At 47.6% G+C, this 19,760-nt stretch overlaps 1 protein-coding gene across 4 annotated transcripts in view; it reads left to right on the plus strand.

Annotated features, from left to right (window-relative positions):
* LOC134412993 (transducin-like enhancer protein 1) overlaps window positions 1-19,760 on the plus strand; it is a 65,596-nt gene that overhangs the window by 23,497 nt on the left and 22,339 nt on the right. For all 4 annotated transcript variants that reach the window (XM_063147009.1, XM_063147010.1, XM_063147011.1 and 1 more), the window contains 2 exons: window positions 15,280-15,475; window positions 16,792-16,808. In XM_063147009.1, coding sequence (XP_063003079.1) covers window positions 15,280-15,475; window positions 16,792-16,808 — 213 coding nt within the window. The remainder of the gene's footprint in view (window positions 1-15,279; window positions 15,476-16,791; window positions 16,809-19,760) is intronic.

Here is a 19,760-nt window from a genome sequence, read left to right on the forward strand (position 1 = left end):
TGTTGGGTGATTGGGTTTTGTGCAGTGGGACTTCTGGAAGTGGGTGAGCCACGGGGATGCAACACAGCCCGCTTCCTGGCATGCGGAGTCAGGAGCGGAACCCAGAGAAACTTGCATCGGGAAGCTATCGAAAATTAGGTGCAAATTGCATGTAACTAGGTGGGCTGCAACAAATCGTTACAGCGTGGAGTGCTCCTGTTCAGGGTTCCTTTTCTCTGTTACCCCATTCTACTTCCTCCAGGTTCCTGCCCTCCCCAGCTGCACACACACCAGCCTCTCAGGGCTCCATGGCCGCTGAGCATGTTTTGGTCCTCACTGGTCTATTTTTGGGTGTCCTGCTTCAACCTGCTTAGGGTTCCCCCCACCCCCAAGTGTTTTTGTGCTTTTGCAAACCACGGTGGTCCTTCCAAGCCTCTTCTGTGTGGACGGTGCCGTTTTGTTGGCATGGGTAATGGCGCGCTCGGCCTGGACGTCACAAATAGAGGGAATGCTAACTGGCATGAACATCTGTGCCTGCTGCGGGGTAGGCCTTGTTGTTTATCCCACTACCCTGTGAAGTGTGGAAGCCTGGAGAAGAGAAGATTGAGGGGAGACATGATAGCACTCCTCAAATACTTGAAAGGAAGGTCAGGATCTCTTCTCGATCCTCCCAGAATGCAGGACACGGAATAAGGGGCTCAAGTGACAGGAAGCCAGATTCCGGCTGAACATCAGGAAAAACTTGCCGACTGTTAGAGCAGTGCGACGGTGGAAGCAGTGCCCTAGGGAGGTGGTGGGCTCTCCCACATTAGAGGCCTTCAAGAGGCAGCTGGGCAGGGATGCTTTAAGGTGGATTCCTGCATTGAGCAGGGGGTTGGACTCGATGGCCTTGTAGTCCTTTTCCAGCTCTACTATTCTATGATGACTGGGGTGCGAGATCAGGTCCTCTTGGTAGCAGCACCTGTGGAACACACCTGTGGAACACTCTGCCCCCAGGAAAGTCACCAATCCCAGTGGAAGCTGGTGGGCCCGATGTCAGTGGGGCAGTGAATCTGCTCTAGGCTTCAGTCAGAATTCAGCTCCTTTAGGGTTCTGACTGAAATCCAGACTGGATTCACCCGACCCATTAGCTTCGGAGCCACAAGCCTCCACTATCAGTCCTCCTGAGCACTTTCAGACACAAATCTTTCCTGTTTCTGATTTGATTGATTTGATTGATTTTTTTTTTTCTGCTGTGGATGTTTGGGGTTTGCTGCTGGATTGTGGTTTTGTTAATATTTAATTGTGAGCTGCTCTGAGGACCCTTGCTGAGAACAGAGGAGGCTGGATTTTATAACTAAGATGCTTTTTAATAATATATATATATAGTATATTGATACAAAAAGTAATGAATACAATCCCCTAACAATATCAAACCAACAGTTATATGAATATGTATAATATACAAAGAAGAAAAAATAAAAGTTGATTGATACCACTTCTAGGGGAAGGAAGATTCATCAAAGTAGAAAAAGAAAAATTAAAAAGAAAAGAGGGGAAAAAAGGGGGGAAAGGAAAAGAGAGGGGGGGGGGAAACCAAATCATAAATGCGCTGTATTCCTTCATTTGTTGTCACACTGTCTATATGTTCAGAGCTGAAGCAGGATTATAACGAAGATGATAATTGAAACTCCCCCCCTCTGCCTCACCCCCCCCATCTCCTCCTGCACCTGGCTGCTGAAAGTCTTGCTTGGGCTTCTGCGCTCCAAAGCATGCAATTTCCTAGCCTATCATGTTGTCGTTTTTAAAGAGATCATTTATAATTTAACTTGCTTGTCCTCGCAATCCATGGTGCCCCAAAGGGCTCGGTTTCTCCTCCCCTGTCCATCAAAAAAGCAGTTTGAAATCATTTTTAAAAAATGCCTCTCGCGCCTCTTCTGGAAGGCTCAGGTTTTGCTGAATCCCTTGGGGTGGGCGGAAAGAGAATCCCAAAATGCTTCTTTTGTGTGTTGGCTTCCACTTGGTGCTTGTTGTTGTTCTTGTTATCATCATCATCATCATCATCTCTTTCTTGCTCATGGTGGTTTTCTAGACAGACATGATGGGGCATTGCCAAGTCATGCTGTCTTTTACAGATTCAGGAATTTCCTGACAATTGAACATGTTTTAAGTATGACATCATAGAATCATAGAATAGCAGAGTTGGAAGGGGCCTACAAGGCCATCGAGACCAACCTCCTGCTCAATGCAGGAATCCACATTAAAGCATCCCTGACAGAGGGTTGTCCAGCTGCCTCTTGAAGGCCTCTAGTGTGGGAGAGCCCACCACCTCCCTAGGTCAGTGGTTCCATTGTTGTACTGCTCTAACAGAAAGTTTTTCCTGATGTCCAGATGGAATCTGGCTTCCTGTCACTTGAGCCCATTATTCCATGTCCTGCGCTCTGGGAGGATTGAGAATCATAGAATCATAGAATAGCAGAGTTGGAAGGGGCCTACAAGGCCATCGAGTCCAACCCCCCGCTCAAGGCAGGAATCCACCCTAAAGCATCCCTGACAAATGGTTGTCCAGCTGCCTCTTGAAGGCCTCTAGTGTGGGAGAGCCCACCACCTCCCTAGGTCACTGGTTCCATTGTTGTACTGCTCTAACAGTCAGGAAGTTTTTCCTGATGTCCAGCAATGTCTTTGGCTTAGAATCATAGAACAGTAGAGTTGGAAGGGGCCTCTAAGGCCATCGAGTGCAACCCCTTGCTCAATGCAGGAATCCACCCTCAAGCATCCCTGACAAATGGTTGTCCAGCTGCCTCTTGAAGGCCTCCAGTGTGGGAGAGCCCATTATTATTATTATTATTATTATTATTATTATTATTGTATACCTCCCCATAGCCGAAGCTCTCTGGGTGGTTTACATAAGATTAAAACACTCAAAAACAATATACAAAATTTAAAACTACCAAAACATACAACATACACAGAAACATACATTTAAAACTATAAACAACTTTAAAGACAAATGTAGGATTAGTAAAGCTCATCACATATTGCTAAATGCCTGGGAAAAAAAGAAAAGTTTTAACCTGGCACCGAAAAGATATCAATGGTGGCGCCAGGTGGGCTTCGTTGGGGAGATCATTCTGTAATTTGGGGGCCACCACAGAAAAGGCCCTCTCCCTTGTTGCCATCCTCTAAGCTTCCCTCGGAGTAGGCACCTGGAGAAGGACCTTAGATGTTGAATGTAGTGTACAAGTAGTTTAATGTCGGGAAAGGTGTTCCATCAGGTATTGTGGTCCCGAGCCATGTAAGGCTTTACAGGTTAAAACCAGTACTTTGAATCAGGCTCAGAAATGTACAGGCAGCCAATGCAAGAGGGCCAGAGTGAACATATAGGAGGGTCACTCTTATATGTTCAAACCTTCTGGTCCCCGTTATCAATCTGGCTGCTGCATTTTGCACAAGCTGCAGCTTCTGAACCATCTTCAAAAGCTGGAGGACAGCCTGCAGAGGAACACTTATAGGGGACCCCATGCAACAGTGAACAAGAGACAAAAGGTCAGTTGACCAAGGAGAAGGGAAGAGTAGTTGTCATGGGATTGAAACCCAAGTATGTCGTGAAGACCCATGGGCTCACCAGGTATGCTCTGTCTCTGCAGGACAGATTAGAGATGACTGAAGGGTTTTTAAAGCTTATAAAGCCCATGGACACATACTCTTTTCTTCTCGTCCATGTGGGAACAAATGATATTGCCAGGTGGAGCTACGAAGAAATCACGTCACACTTTGAAGCTCTGGGAAGGAAACTCAAGAACTTTGGTGCCCAGATAATAATAATAATAATAATTTCTTACCCGCCTCTCCATTTTGATTGAGGCGGGGAACAACAATCTCATCCATCCTCCCAGTTCTTGGAAAGGGAAAGAAAAATACTCTGAGTGAATGACTGGCTACGACGGTGGTGCTGACGTAAGAGATTTGGATTCTGGGACCATGTGCTACGCTGCTTGGACGATGGACTGCTGGCAAGGGGCGGGTTGCACCTCACAAGGGCTGGGAAGAATGTGTTCAGCCACAGGTGAACATAGCTGAACTTCATTAGGAGGGCTTTAAATGAATCCTACGGGGGCGGGAGACGTAAACTTGGAGGCAACAATAGATGAAGGCTTATGCACCATAACACAGAGAACAGCTCCAATAGCGCCCCAAAATAGCATTCACAACAATGTAAGAACGAAGCCAGACTATAAAGCACATGGTCTTGGATGTCTATATACTATGGGAAATAAACAGAACGAACTTGAACTCTTAATACATGAAGGCAAATATGACTTGACAGGTGTAACTGAAACTCGGTGGGATGACTCCCATGACTGGAATACAGCAATTGAAAGCAAATTGCCAGTGTTTCAAGAAAATCCAATGTAGTAGTGATGGGGGACTTCAATTACCCCGATATCTGTTGGGAGACAAATTCTGCCAAAAGCGGCCCTTCCAAGAAATTCCTGACGTGTGGCTGATAATTTTCTCCTACAGAAAGTGGAGGAAGGAACTAGAGAATCGGCTATCCTTGACTTTGATACTGACCAATAGGAATGACTTAGTGGATAAAGTGGCAGTTGCAGGAACTCTGGGGGAAAGTGACCACGTCACACTTGAGTTCTTGATTTTAAAGGAAGCAAAAGTTGAGTGTAGCCATACACACTCTCTGGATTTCAGGAAAGCCAATCTTAATAAACTCAGAAAGTGGCCCAAATGAGGGAGTCCAAGATTGGTGGGAGTTTTTTTAAAAAGGAAATTTTAAAGGCACAATTACAAGCAATACCATCAAGGGGAAAAAATAGAAGACAACAGACGAAACCAATGAGGCTACACAAAAAGCTTAGTAATGACCTGAAAACAAAAAAAGGAGACATACAGGAAGTGGAAGGAAGAGTACAGACAGGTAGCACAGAAGTGCCGAAATGGCGTCAGGAAGGCTAAAGCTGAGAATGTGCTGATACTAGCAAGGGATGCTAAAAGCAATAGAATCATGATGGCCTATAAGACCATCGAATCCAACTCCCTGTTCAGTGCAGGAATCCACCCTAAAGCATCCCTGACAGATGGTTGTCCAGCTGCCTCTTGAAGGCCTCTAGTGTGGGAGAGCCCACAACCTCCCTAGGTCACTGGTTCCATTGTCGTACTGCTCTAACAGTCAGGACGTTTTCCCTGATGTCCAGCCGGAATCTGACTTCCTGTAACTTGAGCCCGTTATTCCGTGTCCTGCACTCTGGGAGGATCGAGAAGAGATCCTGGCCCTCCTCTGTGTGACAACCTTTTAAGTATTTGAAGAGTGCTATCATGTCTCCTCTCAATAAAAAGGCTTTCTTCAGATATGTGAATAGTAAAAGACAGAGGAAAGAAATGATGGTTCAATTGCTTAATGAGGATGGCAAATTGATAACAGATGACAAAGGCTGAAATATCTTCTCCCAAAAGTGGATCTATGACACACACTCCTGGAAAAAATGAAGTACAAGCTGATTGATAAATGTTCAAGCAACATCTAATTTCTTTGAACAAGTTCAAATCTGCAGGGTCTGATAAACTGCATCCTAAAGTAATAAAGGAGCTGGCAGAATAACTCTCAGAACCACTGTCTATTATCATTGCGAAATCATGGAAGACAGGAGAAGTGCTGGACAACTGGAGGAGGACTAATGTAGTCCATAATTTCAAAAAGGGCAAAAAGGTGTAAGCACCTTGAAAACAATGCTGTGATTACTAGAAGCCAGGATGAATTTGTCAAGACCAAATCCTGTCTGATCTCATTTTTTGATCGGTTAACCTCCTTTGTGGACTGTGGGAATGCTGTGGATGTCATATACCTTGACTTCAGCAAAGCTTTTGACAAAGCACCACATGACATTCTGATCAACAAACTAGCTAAAAGTGGGCTAGATGGAACAACTATTAGATGGATCCACGGTTGGCTACAGAATTGGACTCAAAGAGTGCTTATCAATGGTACCTTCTCAAACTTGGGTGAGGTAACAAGAAAGGTACCGCAGGGCTCAGTCCTGGGCCCAGTGCTCTTCAACATTTTTATTAATGACTTGGATGAGCAGGTGCAGGGAATGCTTCTCAAATTTGCAGATGACACAAAATTGGGTGGAAAAGCTTATACCCTGGAAGATGGAAGTAACCTTCAAAGTGATCTTGATAGGCTGGAGTGCTGGGCTGAAAACAACAGAATGAAATTTAATAGGGATAAATGCCAAGTTCTACACCTAGGAGAAAGAAACCGAATGAGCAGTTACAAGATGGGGGATACTTGGCTCAGCAATACTACAAGTGAGTCTTGGAATTGTTGTAGATCACAAGCTGAATATGAGCAGACAGTGTGATGTGGCTGCAAAAAAAGCAAATGCTATTTTGGGCTGCATTAATAGAAGTATAGCTTCCAAATTGCATGAAGGACTGATTCCCCTCTTCCAGAAGGATGGTGACAAGCTGGAGCGTGTTCAGAGGAGGCCATGAGGATGATCAGGGGTCTGGAAACCCCATGTAGAGCGCATTGCAGTAATCTAACTTGGAGCTTACTAGAGCATAGACAAGTGAAGCTAGGTTATCCCTGTCCAAATAGGGGCGTAGATGAGCCACCAACCGAAGCTGGTAGAAGGCACTCCGTTCCACCAAGGCCACCTGAGCTTCAAGTGACAGAGATGGTTCTAGGAGAACCCCCAAGCTACAAACCTGCTCCTTCAGGGGGAGTGCAACCCCATCCAGAACAGGTTGAACACCCACTATCCAGTCAGAAGAACCACCCACCAGCAGCATCTCAGCCTTGTCTGGATTGAGTTTCAGTTTATTAGCCCTCATCCAGTCCATTGTTGCAGACAGGCTCCAGTTCAGCACATCCACGGCCTCACCTGTTGAAGATGAAAAGGAGAAGTAGAGCTGCGTGTCATCAGTGTACTGATGACAGTACACTCCAAACTCTGGATGACCGCAGTCAATGATTTCATGTATATGTTGAACAGATGTTGTGGAGCCCAGTTCTGGGCTCCACAATACAAGAAGGACGCAGACAAGCTGGAGCATGTTCAGAGGAGGGCAACCAGGATGATCAGGGGTCTGGAAACAAAGCCCTATGAAGAGAGACTGAAAGAACTGGGCCTGTTTAGCCTGGAGAAGAGAAGATGGAGGGGAGACATGAGAGCACTCTTCAAAGACTTAAAAGGTTGTCACACAGAGGAGGGCCAGGATCTCTTCTCAATCTTCCCGGAGTGCAGGACACAGAATAACAGGCTCAAGTTAAAGGAAGCCAGATTCCAGCTGGACATCAGGAAAAACTTCCTGACTGTTAGAGCAGTACGACAGTGGAATCAGTTACCTAGGGAGGCGGTGGGCTCTCCCATGCTAGAGACCTTCAAGAGGCAGCTGGACAACCATCTGTCAGGGATGCTTTAGGGTGGATTTCTGCATTGCGCAGGGGGTTGGACTCGATGGCCTTGTAGGCTCCTTCCAACTCTGCTATTCTATGATTCTGTGATTCTATGAGGAAGGGGGGAAATTGACCCCTGCGGAACCCCATACTGGAAAATCCACGGGGGCTGAGCAATGTTCCCTAAGCGCCACCTTCTGGATCCGATCTGTCAAGTAGGAGCGGAACCACTGCAATGCAGTGCCTCCCACTCCCAGTTCAGCCAGACGTTCCAGAAGGATACCATGGTCGATGGTATCAAAAGCCGCTGAGAGATCTAGGAGAATCAACAGAGTCACATTCCTCCTGTCTTTCTCCCAGCATAGGTCATCATACAGGGTCACCGGGGCTGTTTCCGTACCAAAACCAAGCCTGAAACCTGATTGAAATGGATCCAGATAATTGGTCTCATCCAAGAGTACCTGGACCTGGGTCACAACCACCCACTCAAGGACCTTGCCGAGGAATGGAACATTTGCTACTGGCCGGTAGTTACTAAGATTTTCAGGGTCCAGGGAAAATTTCTTCAGGACGGGTCTCACTACCGCAGCCCGGGACCACTGCCTCTCACAAAGAGGCATTAATCGCTTCCTTGGCCCAGCCGGCTGTTCCATCCATGCTACCTTATAGTAGACAAGAGGGACAAGGATCCAATACAGAGGTGGTTGCACGAACATGTCCAAGCACCTTGTCAACAGCCTTGAGCTGTACCAGCTGAAACTCATCCAAGAAAACTGGACAAGATTGTCCTCTAGGTATTTCACCTGATTCACCTGCTGTAACTCTGGAGTCCAAGTCCTGGCAGGTGCAGGAGATTTTATTCTGGAAGTGCCTAGCAAATAGATTACACTGGGCCTCAGAAGGTTCTACAGTGTCCTTGAGGCCAGCACGCAATAACCCCCGGACAACTCTGAAAAGCTCCGCTGGGCAGCAGATTGATGATTCAGTAGTGGCAGCAAAATATTGGTGGGGTTTTTTTTGCTGCCCTCACTGCCCCTGAATATGCCTTACTGTAGGTACTCATCAGTGTTTGACTGCATTCACTAGGAGTTTGTCTCCATCTGTACTCAAGCCGTCTCCTGTTTTGTTACATCACTCTCAGCTCTGGGGTAGACCATGGAGCCGTACGAGCTCTACACAGGAGGGCGCTCAAGAGCAATCATGTCAACTGCCCGGGTCATTTCTGTATTCCACAGATCAACCAGGGTTTCGACAGGAGCACCAGCCCTATCAGCTGGAAAACTCCCCAGAGCCCTCTGGAAACCATCCGGATCAATTAGCCTCCCGGGCCGGACCATCTTAATGGGTCCCCCACCCTTGCAGAGGGGAAAAGCTGCTGTAAGTCTAAACCTCATCAGGTGGTGATCTGACCATAATAAAGGGACTGATGTAAAGTCCCCCACTTCCAGATCACCATCTCCAGGTCCAGTTGAAAAAAACAGGTCTAGGGTTTGTCCCGCTACATGCGTTGGGCCAGTGGCATGTTGGGCCAGTCCCATGGTTGTCATGGAAACCATGAAACCCTGAGCTGCCCCAGATAGTGCCCTTGGTGTGAACGTTGACATCCCCCAGAACCAACAGTCTAGAGCAGTGGTTCCCAAAGTGGGCGGTACTGCCCCCTTGGGGGCGGTGGGATTGCATAGGGGGCATTAAGAGGCAAGGGGCGGCAGGGGGGTGCTAAGGGGCAAAGAGGTGGCAGGGGGCGCTCGAGGTGGTCTTTTCCGAGAAGCGCCTCTCCAGAAGGTCTTAAAACCCACGGACATTTTTATGGGAGAAGGTAGTTTGGTCCCAAGCCATGTAGGGGAAGAATCCGTGTATTAATACCGTTTGAGAAGAGTCCTTTTAACGGTGAATTTAAATGTTTCAAAAGCACCAAAACGCTAATGAAGAGACATACCCTGCTTGGTGTGCCCTGCCACGCCGGCTGCAAAACAGGCGTTCGCTCTCTTTTCCCTCCCTCCCTCAGCAAGCCTGCAGAGGGTGCTTTGGATTTTGAATAAATATTCAATTAATTGTTACTGGTTTGAATTTTATTGCTATTATCTTCCTTAGTGGGTCATTGAAAACCACTATTCTGAATAATGATTTTTATAGTGTAGGGTAGGGGGGCACTGGGCATGAGTTTGTGGAACCAAGGGGGCGGTGACCTGAGAAAGTTTGGGAACCACTGGTCTAGAGGGCCTCAACAGCGCACCCAGGACCACCTCCGTCAGCTCACTTAGGGAGTCTGTTGAGCAGCGGGGTGGGCGGTACACCAACAGAATCCCTAATCTGTCCCATTGGCCCAACACAAGGTGCAAACACTCCAGTCACATGGGCAGGGAGCCTGCAAAGGGAGATGGAGTTCCTATAGACCTAAGCAAGCCCCCTCCCTGGCCCTCAAGTCTACCCTGATGCTGAACCAAGTACCCCGGTGGGCCTAGCTGGGAGAGACTGACCCCTCCCTGCTCCCCCACCCAGGTCTCGGTTTTACAAGCCAGATCAACTGCCTCATCCACAATTAAGTTGTGGATGAGGGAGGTCTTATTATGCACCGATCTGGCATTTAAAAGCAGCATCAGGAGACCCAAGGGCTGGCTGATAGAGCAACCAACATACCTGCAGGTACAAGGAGGACCGGAACAAGGCACAGCTGTTCGCTGTCTGGGCGGCGTTCCCCTTACCTGGCAAGTCCTTCACACGATGCCAGATCTCCCTCTACCCGTCACTACGCTGATTGAGCATCCCTCAGATCCCCCCCACTTGGCCCCGTGTCCTCCCTCCAAGACACATAGCACACAGCCTGGAAAAGCAGGCAGGTAGGCATCAGCAGCTGACACCCCCTTCTTCCTCCTCCTCCTCCAAGCCCCCAGGCAATAGGCCCCCCTCCCCTGCAGGCGACGGTTCTCCCAGGCCACCTCTGCCAGCCAGTTTACAGCAGTGGCCAAAATTGTGGACACTTTTTGAAATTTTCATGTTTTGCAGCTTTGCATGCTTATAGAAAATGTTCCGTTTCATGAAATTCAAATGTTTATAGGGAACCACTGTACCCTATAGGCTGCTGTTTGGGAACCACTGTACCCAAGTTGTTGAACTACAGGTCCCATCATTGTTTACTGTTGGCAGTATCGGCTGGGCCTGATGGGAGTTGGAAGTCCAATCACACAGTGGAGGCTGGTGGCTCCAATGTCAGTGGGGCAATGAATCTGCTCCAGGTTTCAGTCACATCTCTAAAGGAGCAATTCAAAGTGCTGAACCCCATTCCCAAAATAGGTTCAGCACCTTGGATAGCTCCTTTAGAAGTCTGACTGAAATCCAGAGCAGCTTCACCGCCCATGGACATTGGAGCCACCAGCCTCCACTGGATCACATTTTCAGGGCTTTGGGTTCCTCTTGCCTGGTGCAGACAGTACTATGTGAGAGGGAGCAAAGCCCTGTCTCGGAATAAGGCCTCTTCCTGCATCCCTACGGCCTGTGATGCAAGACACAGGTGCTTTCCATTTAGGACTTTGTCGGTGGTGTTTTTTCATGGCTTTAAACCTTGGTTCTTGGCTTCTATGCTGTGATTCGCTAGCCTGCCATAAGAGATCTGGTGTGTCAAAAAGAATTGGATTTTGAGTGCTGGATTTATCCAAATCTCCTAGGTACAGAGGGGGCTGCCCGTTGCCTCTGCCTATGACCCTCTGTCCTGGCCATGCCTCTTCTCATGGAACCTTTGCTTGGGCCCAGGTCACTCTGTCGTGTTTTTCCATTCGACAGTACCATCACTCCCACTACGAAGTTACTGAGAAATTTTCCCACCTGCAGAGGAGGCTGCCTGTTATGTCTGCTTAATGAGTCCCTGAACTGGTCTGGCCTCCTTCCAGCCAGCTCCTGCTGGGAGTGTTCCATGAGTAGGTCCCTTTCTCATGTCCCCCAATCCCTCCTGTAGCAGACGTGCTGATAGAACTGAGCACTATTGGCGGAGGCTGGCCGTTGGGTTTCCCCGTGATTCTTTGCATGTGGAGATTAGGAGCACGTGTGTAGAAATACAGAGGGCAGGGCCGTTCTTCACCCTTGCACCCTCTGGAAGCGATGCTTTATTGCTGAAGTTCGCCCCAAAGCATGCCGCCTCTATCCGCGATGCGGGAGACGCTTTTCTTAGGGACTCGAAACTTGGCTCTGGTGTGTGTGTGTGTGTGTGTGTGTGTGTGTGTGTGTGTGTGTGTGTGTTGTTTCCAAATGGAAAAACTGAGATTGTGCTATTCCAAACACTTGCAGTACAGTGGGAGAATACAGGGAGGGAGAGAGAATGCATTGACTCCCTGCCCAGTGAGTTACTTCTTAACTCTGGTTCTACTGAATGTAATTACTTCACGGAAAAGAGGATTGGGGAAGGAATGGGGGGGGGGATAACTTTGAAGTGCTAAAAGGCTGTATCGGCAGCGGGCGGGCGTTGTCAGAAGTGAGGGAATGGAACAGTTGTGTGCGGAGGGCCAGGAGGCGAGATCCAGATGGGGGAACCGGATTGCGGTAACCTGGGTTAACAGCTGAGGGAAGGGCATCGGTTCGCCACCGGCTGCCTCTTTGGAAGCTGCTCTTTTCATCTCCGTTTTTCTTCTTCCTCCTTTTGGAGCACGAGCAGTGATATTTCATTTAAAAGGCTGGGGAAGGGAAAAGCTGACCCATTTTCGTGGGCTCTGTCAAAACCCGTGCACTTAAAAGTAAAATTACAATCAAAACTAAAAACCTGGGGAGCTGCGGTGGGAGGGAATGGGAGAGAAATCGGCCGTCCAGGCTACGGGAGGGTTTCCTCCTTGGTTGACCTGCGTACCACGTGGACCTGGTCCCCATCTCCCTACCTGGCCCAAAGCAGTTGGGCAAAGCGGCACCCTGAATTGACGTGAGGATATTCTTGGGTGCAAAAGAGGTGGGCGCCTCATTTGGAAAACAAAACCCCATGCCTGGGCAATTAGGAAACTGCTTTGCGTTAATCAACATACATGGAACTTTCTGCACGTTATGTCATAGAATCATAGAATAGCAGAGTTGGAAGGGGCCTACAAGGCCATCAAGTCCAACCCCCCGCTCAATGCAGGAATCCACCCTAAAGCATTCCTGACAAATGGTTGTCCAGCTGTCTCTTGAATGACTTTATTGTGTCCTCCACAACCTCCCTAGGTAGCTGATTCCATTGTCGTACTGCTCTAACAGTCAGGAAGTTTTTCCTGATGTCCAGCTGGAATTTGGCTTCCTTTAACTTCAGCCCATTATTCCGTGTCCTGCACTCTGGGAGGATCGAGAAGAGATCCTGGCCCTCCTCTGTGTGACAACCTTTTAAGTATTTGAAGAGTGCTCTCATGTCTCCACTCAGTCTTCTCTTCTCCAGGCTAAACATGCCCAGTTCTTTCAGTCTCTCTCTTCATAGGGCTTTGTTTCCAGACTCCTGATCGTCCTGGTTGCCCTCCTCTGAACACGCTCCAGCTTGTCTGTGTCCTTCTTGAATTGTGGAGCCCAGAACTGGACGCAATACTCTAGATGAGGCCTAACCAGGGCCGAATAGAGAGGAACCAGGACCTCACGTGATTTGGAAGCTATACTTCTATTAACACAGCCCAAAATAGCATTTGCCTTTCTTGCAGCCATATCGCACTGTTGGCTCATATTCAGCTTGCGATCTACAACAATTCCAAGATCCTTCTCGTTTGTCAGGGGTGGGTGGGTTGGATTCCGTTGGTGTCCTGCCAATGGAGATATACTTTCCGGGCTGCTACGATACCATCCTGGGTACTGTGGGAAATTCCCCCGGACTCCCATCACCCCCAAATTTGTGGTTTTATGTTCTGTAGTGAATTCGCTGGCCTCTGTTGTGAGGTGAATTGACAGTTAAGACGTACAAAATGTCCCTCATCCAGGCTTTCATAAGCTTTCAGCCGTGGGGATACCAAACTTGAGATCTCTGGATTGTGTGGAAGCGTTCGTCTTTTCCCGCCAAGGTCCCAACCCAGATATGCTGATAATATGCGCAAATATATTGAGGAAGGGCTTGGGGTTTACTGAATGGCTGACCCACGCAAAACAGATACTTCCAGATGGACCTAGAAATCCCAAATGTTTTGTGTATATAGGCCTGGGGAGGAGGGGGTACGATTTGAAGGGAGTCAGCAGCTGGGATTTGTGGACATAATCAAGGTCCTTCCCAGAGCGTTTAGCTTCCCACAGCCCACTCAGTAGTAAAAGAACGGAGCTTTTACGTAACGCTTCTGAGAGAATTCAAAGTGTTTTCCACCTGTTGTCTTCAAAAATCCTCATAGCAGCCCTGTAAGGTAGACCAGTGTTCTTATTCTTCCCATCCGGCAGGTGGCAGGCGTTAGGGCTGAGGCTGAGAAAATACTGTGGGATGGGCTTTAGGGCAGGTTCCCCAACCTAGAGCCCTCCAAATGTCTTGGTCTACAGCTCTCAGCCTGCTCCAGCCAGCAGAATTTAAGTTCCTGATTTGTAGCTGGGCCTTTTAACCCTGATGCTCCCATTTCTCGTCTGTCTCTATGGCTAGCACAGGTCAAGATTTTATGCTTGGAGGTAGCACACACACACACACGGCCCCAGGGGCGTGTGTGCCAACGGCAGAACCCAGCTCTCTTTGGCCTACGGACTTTGACTTCTTTAGTACATTTTCCACGGAGCTCCGCAACCCTCTCTGCGCGGAGAAAGGGACTCATCTGCTTGGTGGAGCGTGTCATAGAATCGTAGAATAGCAGAGTTGGAAGGGGCCTACAAGGCCATCGAGTCCAACCCCCTGCTCAATGCAGGAATCCACCCTAAAGCATCCTTTACAGATGGATGTCCAGCTGCCTCTTGAAGGCCTCTAGTGTGGGAGAGCCCACAACCTCCCTAGGTCACTGGTTCCATTGTCGTGCTGCTCTAACAGTCAGGAAGTTTTTCCTGATGTCCAGCTGGAATCTGGCTTCCTGTCACTTGAGCCCATTAATGCACTCTGGGAGGATGGAGAAGAGATCCTGGCCCTCCTCTGTGTGACAACCTTTTAAGTCTTTGAAGAGTGCTCTCATGTCTCCCCTCAATCTTCTCTTCTCCAGGCTAAACATGCCCAGTTCTTTCAGCCTCTCCTCACAGGGCTTTGTTTCCAGACCCCTGATCATCCTGGTTGCCCTCCTTTGAACACTGTTTCAGTCTCTCTCTGTGTGCACAGAAAGCCCTGGAGTTTTCCTCCCTGCACAGCAAAAATGTAAAAGTGGGTGGGGATGGCGTAGGGGGAGGGGCCTGGCAGGGGGGTGGGGGCCAGTGGGGGTTTATTTATTTATTTTATTTAAAACATGTATATCCCGCCCTATATCATTAAGATCTCAGGGCGGCATACAGATAAAAGCATATAGTATAAAACAATAAATATACACAGCTAAAAGCAAATTAAACCATGAACCAAGTTAAAACCGCCCAGAGAGCTTCGGCTATTGGGCGGTATAAAATTGTAATAAATAAAATAAAATCAATAATAAAAACAATATATAATTTAAAGGCAGGAAAAACAATTAAAACAGTTAAAACAATGTGCCATCTTAGTGAAGTTAACCATGAAAAGCTTTGTTAAAAAGCCACGTTTTCCCTTGGCGCCGGAATAAAATCAGTGCCGGTCCACACTGACTGGCGGCGGCTTTCCAGGGCATCTTCCCCAGCCTGCTTAGAGACGCCAGGATTGACCCTGGGACCTTCTGCAGTCAAAGCTGAGCTGCACCCCTTCCAAAGTGGAGCCAGGCATGCTCAACTGAGTCCACTTTTAAACCCGTGTCTTTTAGGTTAAAAGCCCCAATGCCCTCTAGCCACTGGGTTGCGCTGCTTCTGACGTCTCTCTTTGCCTCCCTCTTTTTAAAGCCGCTTCTGTCTCCCACCAGCATCAGCTGCAGGCCCAGCACCTCTCGCACCACGCGCCCCCCATCCCGCTGACCCCACACCCCTCCAGCATGCAGTCGGCCAGCTTGGCCACCATTGGCGGAGCATCCGGGCTGTTGACCCTGTCCGGAGCACTGGGCGCCCAGGCTCAGTTTATCGCCAAGGATGACAGGGGGCTGCTTGACTCAGATCACAGAGGTAAGGGGCCAGGCTTCTTCACGGATTTCTCTTCCACAAGATGTAGCAGCGCCCCCCAATCCGGACAGGCAAAACCTTGGAAGAGAACGCTACCCATGGCTACTAATCCTGGTGGCCATTTGCTGCCTATGTGCGCCAGTTGCTGGGGAACATGGATTCCCATGGATAGACTGTGCCTGTGCATGGAGGCTCCCTTTAGGTATTGTGGCGAAGTAGCAGAAAAGCAAGGATGACTTTACAGCAATTGGTGGCTCTTGTGAGTCCCACCTGGCCGGTCTACTTCTAGCAGCCTCCCCCAAGTTAGTGCCCTCCAGATGGATTGGACTGCAACTCATGGCCATGTTATTTGGGGATGATGGGACTTGCACTCCCACTCACCTGCAGGGCACCAGGATTATATATGCTTAAGGAAGGTGGCTCAGGTCAGCACTTCTGGGACCTATTTAGGTATTTTTACTTGCTCTTCTACTTGGAGGCAAGTGCAAAATAGTGTCCTTGGGCACTAGAAGAGTGGAAGAACAGGGCACTACGGAGTTTCACACTACCTCTAGCAGAGGCCAAGATTACACCTATTCATGGCTCGTGTCCTTTCGCCAAGCAGCCAGAAATCTCCCTTTTAACGGAAGCTGCGATGCCTTTACGCCGTTGCTTGACAGAGCAAGATATTCAATGTTTCAGAAATTGTGCGCGTCTGTGTGTGTTTAAAGATTCAGAAAAACTACTGAGGGGGGAAACATCTTAGATGTTTCTGAAAATAAATGATGCATAAATGCAGCAGTGTTTTTTCCCCAAAAATGAGTCCAGGGACGCCAAACTAGCACTAGCCTGTGTTAATTAGTTAGGCTGCAATCCTAGACACACCTGTCTCAGGCTGGGACCCCCAGAACACAATGGCAATCCTAAATCTGCATGCTTAGGGCTGTACTTCGTTATTTCTGAATTAGTCGCCTGTATAAATTATTTGTGGCCGAAGAGGGGAAACTACTTTTGTAAAGCCTTCTTAGCTAGTCACCTGGAGGCAATTGTCGCTCACCATGGGTGACTACAGGCACGATCTTTACGATTCAGCCGGGCCGAAGGAGGGAAGAGATAATTGTGTGGTTCTATCCCATGTCTCTTCTTGCTAAGGCCCTACAATCCCATTCTTATCCACTTAGAAATAGGGAGGTTGAGAATTTACAAGCCAATGTGTATGCCATGTATATTGGTGTGTGTGGAAGCGAAGATGTTCCTCTATTTCTCATACTAAAAAAAATCTCTCTCTTTCTCTCTTTCATCCTTGCCCTGTTGCTGCTCCATGTTGCTATGGCGACCAGACAGAGACCCAGGTCCCGTAAGTCCCCCCCTTCCCCCTACCGTTTCTTGCTTTTCGCCCCCGTCCCCACCCCCCAATTGTTTTGCTTCCTCCTGCCTCCTTTCCCTAGCTGAGAGAAGCACTTTGAACCAAAGAGAGCACGTTGCTTGGGCACGCGTCTTGGCGTTTTCATTTTTTAAAAGCTGCTTTTACGGGCTGTTGGTGGGGAGGGGGGGGGGAGAGACCTGGGGAATAAGAGAGAGGCTGCTGCACCAAATCATTTCTATAACACCTTGGCAGGGGGATTTGATCTGTCGGATCCTTTTCTCCCTTGGTGCCTTTGGGGGTGGGCGGGCAGGAAGCTGCGGACCGAGAACCCTGTGACCCCCACCACCATCTTTGGGTGAATAGAATCTAAACCGCGCCAGCGAGGTGCCTACCTAGCCTGGTCGTTAGGAGGATAAGTCGCAGGAGGAATGGTACAAAAAGCTGGGATAATTTAGGCAGGAGAAGAGATGAAAACAAACCCAAAAGCAAACCTTCCGACATTGTGCCCCAAGGCCGAAGGAGCAACGATTTTTCTGCAGCACCCAAATAAAGGGCAACTTAACATGGGGACGGGAGTTGAGCGATAATTTGACAGCACACATGCACCCCGCTGCTCGCCCTGGAGCAAGAGTGTCTCTGAGCACAAGCAGTGTGCCCCCTCTGTTGCAGCCCTGCTCCTATTAATCTGGAGCAGAGGGATTACTCACTGGAGAATGCTGGACTCGATGTATCTCATCTCTCACGCACCCATTCACATTAGAATCCTAAATTTGGGGCGGTGGGGGATTTTGTAGGCTACCAGGTTTCCTCCCACCTCTGCTAGATTTGAAAAATACTGAGCTGGAATATTTGCTGTTTGTTTGTTTTTTAAAAATATTAACAGGTTTTTTTAGATGTCTCCCCCTCCCCATTTTTCAGTACAATGCAAACAGTAAATACCCACCCTGTCCCCCCATTCTCTTTCAGTTCCTTCCCCCCACGTCTTCATATCCTATATTTAAAAGAATAAAAGTTTCACTTCTTTCTCTAAAATCAATAAGCAAAGATTGGATGAATAAATAAATAGGTAACATAAAGAGAAAAGTAAAACAAAATCCTTTAATGTCGTTTTGCGGACCTGTGCTGGTTTTGTGGTAGATCACATGATTTTGCCCAAATTGATTGGAATTTGTCTTCTTTTAGTAATTTGTTGTAGTCTACCTTTCCCCAGAAGGCCCTGGCCCTCCCCTCTTACCTGCTCCAATCACAAAGCCTTGGGCAATTGTGGTTTTGGTGCAGGGCTTCCCCCAGCCTGAAAGGCTGAAATGCGTCACCTACAGCTTAGTAACTGGTGCTGAGAGCTCTCAGCTGCAATCCTGTGCAGATTTGTAGGACTTTTCTCTCTCTAAACATGCATAGGATTGCACTTTAAAGCCAAACATGCATAGGTCCCACCCGGCATTGGAACGCAGCGCCCGGAAGCTTCTCTGAAATAGGGTTCTGCTCTTGAGCTGAGAGATGTTCAGGCCTCCTGTGAATCTCTCCCATTGCCAAACTGCTCCTTCCGTCAATAGGTTTCTCCTAACATTCAGTGGAAATCTACCGTCTCAAAACAAGAGATGTAAAATTTCCGGAAATTTTGAAGCCATGGAAAAAACACGGGGTTTTTTCCGGAAGGTTTTGGGCGAAAACAGTAATTTTCGGGGGAAATGGCGAAAATGCAATATTAGCAATAAAATGCAATATTTTTGTGAACCGCCCAGAGAGCTTTGGCTATTGGGCGGTATAAAAATGTAATAAATAAATAAATAGCACTTTTTACAGATTGAAAGTCACTTTGTTACTTTAGGAACATAAAATGTAATTAAGTCCAAGTTGGTTTGGCATAAAATTATTATTTGGTATATTAAAAGTACAGTGCATTCGAACAATTATTACAAATTGAATTTACTTTTTAATTTTTTTAAAAAAAAATGTGTAACCAATGGAGCTACAAGCTCCTGAACGGTTAGGAACACTTGAACTGTAAAGAACCTCTACAGGAGCAGGCAAAAAAAAAAAAATTTTTTTTTAAAAAAAGCAACAGAGGAAATCATCAACATTAGTAACAAAGAAAATTATTTATGTTTCCACTAGTCCTCCGCAGTGTCAATCAGACATAATGCACCCATTCCCATAAAAAGAACTGGGTGGGGGAGGAATGGGGGGAACCAAGATTCAATGAATATGCATGAAATTTTTGTGAACCGCCCAGAGAGCTTCGGCTATTGGGCGGTATAAAAATGCAATAAATAAAAATTTAATCAGACTCATTTTCAGAGCTACAGCTATCACTATCAGTTTCAGTCTCTGCTTCAGTGGCAGTGCTGCCCCCTACAGGCAGAAAGGCAGCTTGCTCGTGCATTTGAGAGTTGTAGTCTCAGTTTGCAACCTAGCACTTGTTTGTCCTCGGTGCACAGAAATTGTAATAATCTGATACTATACATAGTTTTTAGGAATCATTTGGAGAAGTAAATACATGAACACCTTGTCTTCAACCTTTTATTCATCATGCTAAAACAAAACATTCCATAATCCATTTTTGTCTTCATTTTTTTTCAATTTTTCGGGGGGAAAACTCAAAAAGGGCGTCTGAAAAAAACGGGAGGGGGGGAACGTTTCCCCCCCCAAAAAAATTTCCAAGTTTTTTCCCCCAAAATTTTTTTCCGAGTTTTTCCCAGGCCTTCATATCTTTACTCGAAACCCAATCCTGGTCCATTGTCCTCTGGGCGGCAGCAGAGAAGAAGCCCTCTTCTCATGTTCCTTACTTAGTCTTTTCTTCTGCAAGCTAAACATCCCCAGTGCCTTCAAACTGTCTTCATAGGACTTCTTTTCCGCAGCCCTGTCCATCTCGGTTGGCCTTCTCTGAGCCTCTTCCAATCTGTGTACATCCTTCTTAAAGGATGGTGCCCACAACTGGACATA

Source organism: Elgaria multicarinata, chromosome 23 (genome assembly GCF_023053635.1).
Source record: "Elgaria multicarinata webbii isolate HBS135686 ecotype San Diego chromosome 23, rElgMul1.1.pri, whole genome shotgun sequence".
In the NCBI taxonomy this organism is placed as follows: domain Eukaryota; kingdom Metazoa; phylum Chordata; class Lepidosauria; order Squamata; family Anguidae; genus Elgaria; species Elgaria multicarinata.